Source organism: Humulus lupulus, chromosome X (genome assembly GCF_963169125.1).
Source record: "Humulus lupulus chromosome X, drHumLupu1.1, whole genome shotgun sequence".
Lineage (NCBI taxonomy): Eukaryota > Viridiplantae > Streptophyta > Magnoliopsida > Rosales > Cannabaceae > Humulus > Humulus lupulus.
In genome coordinates this window covers 101,237,748-101,245,650 of record NC_084802.1, presented here as the reverse complement: position 1 = coordinate 101,245,650, position 7,903 = coordinate 101,237,748, and the positions used below count along the sequence as shown (strand labels likewise).

Genomic DNA, 7,903 nt, shown 5'->3' with positions numbered 1-7,903 from the left:
TATATATATATACTTCAAAACTAACGCCAAGATTTCACTAATTCATTTGTAATTTTAAATTTTTTGGTTTACAACTAGAGTACTGTACACAAATGAAAAAACTTAATCGAGTACGAAACAAATGGGCAACATCTTTACTTCCATTCATTGACATCTGCGTCAACCGATCTTTAGATTATAGTACACATTATGTTTTTTTGCTGGAAATGGTACCCATTATGTTTTTTTTTGCTGGAAATAGTTACTTAGGCCCTGTTCGGTAATTTTTTTTTAAATAGTTTTCTTATTAAATAATAAAAATTTTGATAACAACACGGAAAAACATGCTTGGTGAGTTAAATTTTTTTTAAACTTATTTTTAATTTTAATTAAAATTTACCAAATTTTGAAAACACCATTTTCACTTTTAAAATTTTTTTAAACCAATTTTTATTTCTGCCCTCTCAAGCTTGTGCACAGAGAGCTTTCTCAATCTTCAATGGCTTTTCATAGCTCTCTCCAAATTTTGTTCAGGTACACCATCTCTTTCATGTCTCTCCCTCATATGATTATTCTTCTTCTTCCCAATCTCTTTTTCTGATTTTGTTTGGGATTAGGCTTTGTGATTTTCCTCCATTTTCTCTCTTGTCCAATATACAATCGGCGACGAAAAGCACTGTCTGATTCAGAGGATTTCAATGGGTTTGGTTGTTGTAGATGATCACCAACGTTGTTGTTTATAGCATATATAGCATAGCTAGGCTCGGATAATTATTTTGGATATGGTAACAGCAACAGAAACACAAACAGGTATTTTTGAATTATGATGGGTCTGGCTCTATGAGTATTCGTAGATTTTTTCATTAGGAGGATTATATAGAAACTGATACTGATACTGAAACCACCACCATGGCTATATATATATATCTAACTCAATCCAAGCTTGGGTTATGATATTATGCTTCTTCACTGTAAAGGGGCACCTGGGTCGAGGAGGCTTTTGCAGCTTCATGAGGTTCAAACCGGGGATCTTCTTCTTCTTCTTCTTCTTCTCTCTAATGGTGTTGTCGTACCCATCGTTATTCAAGCTGATATTGATTGCTCTCAAGGCAAGAGGGGCACTGAGAAAGTTCCTGTTTGTAACTTCCAAGAGGTACTTTCACTTTCATTGTTTCATCTTGATTTGGCTATGTTGTATTGCTAAAAATAAAAACTTTAGGTCTTAGAAGATTACATTTTAGACAAATTGTTCCACAATTCTGATGTTGGGAGTTTATGTGATTGCTTCAGAGTCTTTGATATTGGTATGCTTAGATTGCTTGTTAATTTTTTGTGTTTATGCTGTGGAGTTTCTTCTCCACTCTGTGTACTAATAAAGTGTATGGGTCAGAACTTGATATTTATAAATTTGGGTTGTTGTCCTTGTTTTGTATTGATGATATGATGCCATTGTTTGTTTTTGTCGTCTTGTCTGGGCCAATTAAATCCTTCAAGAGGAATACTTGAGAAATGAAGTGTTCTGATACAAAGAAATTAATAGAAGAAACAGAGAAAAAGTTTTCTGGATAATATTGTCTCTCGTTTAAATCTGAGACTGGAAACGAACTGAAGTTTTCCAAAAAAAAAAAAAAAAAAGAAAAGAAAAGAAAAACCGAAGTTAAACATAGTGACTACTCTTATGACATGTTTGAAATAAGATAATTGAGCTTTCTAACTTAGTATTAATTTTTGTTATTTGGATTTTCTTCATTTGTGGTGCCCGATTCTTTATACACTCTTCTCTTAATATCTTCTTCCATTTCGAAAGACAATGGGTGTCAAAATTGGGATTCAATCCATTTTGAAAGACAAAAAGGGTATCAAAATTGGGATTCAATTCTAGGTTACACTATTTGTCATATGTCTGGTTTAAATTGTTTTTACTTTTGGGGTTTTCTTTTTATTCATATGTCTGGATTAAATTCTAGGTTGATGATGTTGTATACCTTCAGCTAAAGCATCTTATATAAGCCAAATTGGAGAAGTTGGGCTAGTGGGCAGTAGTAAAATACCATCATGTTCACTGCAGAGTAACATAAGTTAAAGCAGAATAAAAAAATTTAATGTGACATTTTCCAAGAAAAATAACTTCAATAATGGACAGTAAGTCAACTTAAAGCTAAAACTTACACTAAACTAATAACTTTTATGCATATAATAAACCATATACTGAAGCAGAAGTTTTGGGGTTGTGATCTGGATTGGCTCCAGCACCTAAATAATCATTCATTTCAAATTTTATTCTTCCTTTCTTCCACTTTCATAACCTGCAAATCATTCTCACTAAACAATGAAACTGATATTAATCTCTCAATCTCAAAATAAATAATAAAAGTCCATAAACTACTCAACATATTGTACAAATAATCTTTGTGACTTTGTATTATGGCTATCAATTTGAATGACAAAGATCTAGAGAGTCAAGGACATAAGTTTTGTTTTGTTTTAAATTGAACTAGATATTTTTTCCCCTATTGTCTTGGTGAGAAGCTCTTTCCATACAATCACATATATGGTGCTTTGTTAGTGGAGTGACCACATAGAAGCCATTATATTGTGTAATTTTCATTTCGTTCCCGGTTTTAAAACATCACTTGAAGTTAGTATATTTATATATACATCATGATAGAATATATATATTTATATATATACATAGGGAGTGACTACAACGCATCCCCTTTTTTGCAATACTGGTGCATCCTTTTTCTATTTCGGCACCTGAATAGTTATAATCCCAATTTTTTTTTATATGATGGTGTACATTATAGATATCTAGAACATCCTATAAATTTTCAAGAAATTCTGAATAAATTATGGTACCGAAACATGGTCTAAACTGTATGTTACACGCGTGCCTGCTTTTTTGTGTATGCGTGTAAAGTTTGACAGTTTGAACTCTGTTTTCGGTTTCGTAAACTATTCAGAATTTCTTGAAAATTTGCAGGATATTCTAAATACCTACAATGTACACCGTCATATAAATTTTTTTTGGATTATATCTATCCAGGTGTCGAATATAGAAAAATGATGCACCGGTGTTGCAAAAAAAAAAGGATGCGTTGTAGTTGTTCCCTATATACATATATAATATGTATACCTTTTATGTTTTTTGGTGTGTGTTTTTATTTCATATGACATTGTATTATTTTGTTAATTTGATGAATATATGGATACTCTTCATTGCTATTATTGGAATTACTTACTTGGTAATTATAACTAAATCAGTTTTTCAATTCTTATTGTTGTTCTTGAAATGGTTGTTTCTTTAGGAATAGTCTTGTATTTTCATTTAGAATTCTTATTGAATCCTTAGGTCTTACCTAGATGGCAGGTATTGATGATGAAGTTCTTATTATTGAGAACAATGATGAGACTTCTGTTTAGACTCAAAGGCATGAATAAATTTTCTTCGAACTTATGGAAGAAGTTTTAAAGGGAAATAAGAACTTATGTAGACTTTATTGATTTTGTGTTATCTCATGAATAGATATTAAGTTTTGAAATTTGAGATTACTTGGATATTATTAATATGATCTTTTTTTACTATAAATTTCTTATTTTTTATTTTAAAATAATAAATAGTGGTCACAAAAAATATTTTTATTTTTTAGTTTAGAAAATGAGAATAAAAAATAAAATTTCAAAAAAAATATTTACCAAACATGTTTTTTATTTTTTATTTTTTAAATAAAAAATAAAAATAAAAGTTACCAAACACATTTTTATTTTTATTTAAAAAAAACAGAAAACAAAAATGGTTACCAAACGTATTTTTATTCTATAAAAATAAAAAAATATAAAACAAAAATATATTTTTATTTTTTAGTTTAAAAAATTTAAAAACAAAGGGCATGTTTGGTAAAATTTTATTTTTGAATTTTTTAAATACAAAAATAGAAATAATATTTTATTTTTGTTTCTTTATTTTAAAAAAATAAAAATATGTTTGGTAGCTATTTTTGTTTTTTGTTTTTAAAAACAAAAAATAATAAACGCGTTTAATAACTTTTATTTTTATTTTTTGTTTAACAATATAAGGTATTGATTTGAAGAAGATAAAAAAAAAATTGAAAACTGTTTAAATATATATATTTTTTTTGGTCAAGAAGAAATAACCTTTATTGAACAAACAAGCAAGTACAACCAATGGCAATCTGCCCAAAAAAGAACCAGAATACAACCAACAAGCTACAACCTCAATCTACATACAAGAAAGCTTCCTTAAGAAAAGCTTGAGATGAGGAAGAGCCTTCCTACTATGAACACTGAATAATCTATATTGGACTAAGGTAATTACATCTTTAGCTATACAGTGAGCTGTTAATGAGAAACCATCATAAATGCATCTATTCCTATTTCTCCAAATTTGATACACCACAACTGCAAGAATCATATTAATAATCATGCTCATACTGTCATTATGCCCACAATTGAGCCTCACAGTCCAGTCCGAGAACCTGGTGGCCCAAGCGCGAAAACCAAGCCAATAAAATATGCAAGACAAGATTCTTTTGGATAAACAGCAATAAAAAAACAGATGGTTATGGCTCTCCCACTGGTCTTCACAAACCGGGCAGAGAGAGCTATCAAGAGGAATGGTGCACTTGGCCAAGTTGTCTCTAGTTAGGAGGAAAGAGTTAACCACCATCCATAATAAAAACCTATGCTTGGGGAGAGTAGTACGACACCAGACCGCATTCTTATAGGCCACAATTTGCTGGTTTAGGGAGCTGTTATACAGCTTTGATGGCCTGAATGTCCTAGAAATACCAGCAGCCAAGACCTCTCCTTCACTAAATCTCTTTCTAAGATGGCAAAGTTTGCGCCAATACCAGCTACTGTCTTGCTTCAAAACATAGTCCCAAAAGTTAACCCCCTTTAGGTAAACATGCTGAATCCACTTGACCCAAAGAGAGTCTTGTTTAGTAGAGACAGTGATAACTCTATGATTTAGAGTTATTTTTATGATTTTTGAACTTGTTTTTAGGTTGAAAAGAGTAATGAAAGTGTGTTAATTGTAAATTTGTTCAACTTTTACCTTTATGTTTTAAGTAGTGAGTCCATTTAAGAGTTTGTGAGTTGTTGTTAGTAAGTATAAATATTTATGTAAATTTGTGTGTTTTTGTCATTCAGGAAAGGAACCTTCAAAGCGCCAAGGGAAATTAAAGGAATCAAAAGACAATGGGGACAGAAAGGGAGCATTGCTGCTCGGATGTTGTAGGCCAGACTCGTAGCAATTCTGGGAAAAGAAGGATGACGTGGACAGAAGCCAGCTGCACTTAAGTAATCACCTCAGCGCCTATGTGGCACCCATTTTAATGAATGAAGTCAGCTAGCTGAGGTGGCAAGAAGAAATGGACCAAAGATGGATTGGGCTTTCTAATTAGGGTAAGGGAAAGTACCCAAAGAAGGGGGCAGCCGTAATACACCAAAAAAGAGTAGAGGACACAGTACAGAAAAATCTTTTTTCAGCAAGAAGAGTACAGTGAAAAAAATAGAGAGATATATGTAGAAAAAGGCATTACCTACAGGAGGAGAATCACGGCCAAGGAAGGAGGAGGACTCTAGAGTCCGATTCTACTCTTCTCTTTCTTCTATATTTCCTTTTCTGTAGTGTATACTCTTGATTCTATAATTTGTGAACTGAATATTTGCTATGGATGAACAATTTCTGTTTTGGATTGTAATTTTCAGTTTAGACATGAACTAATCACCTTGAGATTTGGGTGGCTATGAACCTTATGTGATGAAGTATTAATGCAATGCATGAGTTTAGTAATTTGCCTTTGTTCATTCAAGTGAAATTAATGTTTAATGATTGTTGATTACTGGCCATAACTAACAATTAAACTAGCTAGACCTGATTTTGGAAAGAATCTATCTAGTGGAATCAACTTGAATGATGCAAGAGAAATGCCATGTTTAGGTAGTTCTTAGTAGTGAAATAGGAATATTTTGCTACATTGTATAACTTGAGATTTGGTGAATAAATGCATGTTTTACAACCTGATTTAATATAGGAATGTGTTGAATTAAGTTGTGGAATTATATCAGTGGGTTTTGGAAAAAGCTTACTGGCTTATTGTGAAATCTGTTAACTCTGTGCATAATTGCTGAGCGATTGCTATAACAACTGGGTAGATTAACATAGGGGGAAATAGCCATCCAGATCTAATTGTTCACATAGATCTTCTCTAAATTAATTTTTTCTGAGTTCTTCATTTTGTTTTAGATTAAATTACGTTTACCCATTTAATTTCAGATTCATACTCCAATCATGTTCTTAATTTTGTTATCTTATTTTTAAATTGTTCTTTAGTTGATTTTTGCAATTATTTAGTTTAAAATCCCTGTGGAGACGATACTCACTTATCACTGTATTACTTGTTGCCGACTGTGTACACTTGCACATTTTAATTGCTTAAATTTACGCAACAAGTTTTTGGCGCCGTTGCCGGGGATTTTAAAATTAAATTATGTTTTATCAACTAATTTGCAATTTATTTCTGTTGTTTTTAAATCTGTTTGTTCTGGCTGTATACTTTCAGGTTCTCTAGTGTATGAACAAACAAGAAGACTTTGAACTTGCTCCTATTGACCCCGAGATCGAACGCACTTTCAGAAAAAGGAGGAAGGCTCAAAAGGCTAACAGTCGAGGCACTATGGCTGAGCATGTTGCTGAAGAGGGGGATGGCCAGCAAGTTATTAATCCCATTGTTTTGGCGGATGACAGAGCCAGAGCAATACGGGAATACGCTGCCCCCATGTTTAATGAGCTAAATCCAGGCATTGTGAGGCCAGAAATACAAGCAGCTCAATTCGAGCTCAAGACAGTGATGTTTCAAATGCTCCAAACCGTGGGGAAGTTCAGCGGGATGCCAACGGAGGATCCTCATCTCCACCTCCGTTCATTCTTGGAGGTGAGCGATTCCTTTAAGATTCAAGGAGTGAGTGAAGAAGCATTAAGGCTGAAGCTATTTCCATTCTCATTAAGAGACCGAGCTAGATCATGGCTCAACACTTTGCCTCCTGACTCCGTCACAAATTAGAATGATCTTGCTGAAAAGTTTCTGCGCAAATATTTCCCTCCCACTAGAAATGCAAAATTCAGAAGTGAAATCATGTCATTCCAGCAGCTTGAAGATGAATCAACCAGTGATGCATGGGAGAGATTTAAGGAGCTTTTGCGGAAGTGTCCACACCACGGCATCCCGCACTGTATACAGATGGAGACCTTCTATAATGGCCTCAATGCATCTTCTAGAATGGTGTTAGATGCCTCGGCCAATGGTGCTATCTTGTCCAAGTCTTATAATGAAGCATTCGAAATTTTGGAGAGAATTGCCAGTAATAATTATCAATGGTCCAACACAAGAGCTCCAACAAGTAGAAAAGTGGCGGGGGTTCTTGAAGTAGATGCATTAACAGCTTTGACAGCCCAAATGGCTTCCATGACTAATATTCTGAAAAATATGAGTTTGGGGAACAACATTCAGCCAGCTGCTGCTATTCAAAGTGGAGACATTTCCTGTGTATATTGTGGAGATGGGCACATGTTTGAAAATTGCCCTTCTAACCCAGCAGCAGTTTGTTATGTGGGAAACCAGAATTTTAACCGAAACAGTGGCCCATACTCAAATTCGTATAACCCAGCTTGGAGGCAGCATCCGAATCTATCTTGGGGGGGTCAAGGAGCAAGTTCCAGCAACGCACCAGCACCAGGAAAGCAAGCTTATCCACCAGGTTTTTCTCAGCAGCCAAGGACTTCGCAACCGCAACACCCTCAAGGCTCTCAATCCAATTCATTGGAAAGTCTAATGAGGGACTATATGGCAAAGAATGATGCAGTGATACAAAGTCAGGCAGCATCTCTTCGAAACCTTGA

General features: G+C 33.7%; 1 protein-coding gene and 1 non-coding gene across 2 annotated transcripts; one reads left to right on the top strand and one right to left on the bottom strand.

Annotated features, from left to right (window-relative positions):
- The first annotated feature begins 411 nt into the window (after positions 1-411).
- Positions 412-5,789, top strand: LOC133804489 (MACPF domain-containing protein CAD1-like). The gene is made up of 4 exons (XM_062242646.1): positions 412-513; positions 597-789; positions 957-1,132; positions 5,152-5,789. The coding sequence occupies exons 2-4, from the start codon at positions 762-764 to the stop codon at positions 5,182-5,184; spliced, it is 237 nt and encodes a 78-aa protein (XP_062098630.1). The 5' UTR covers positions 412-513; positions 597-761; the 3' UTR covers positions 5,185-5,789.
- A 1,332-nt stretch (positions 5,790-7,121) lies between these two features.
- LOC133807842 (small nucleolar RNA R71) lies at positions 7,122-7,228 on the bottom strand. The gene has a single exon (XR_009879730.1). It is a non-coding gene; the product is annotated as a small nucleolar RNA R71 (small nucleolar RNA).
- Between the last annotated feature and the right edge of the window lie 675 nt (positions 7,229-7,903).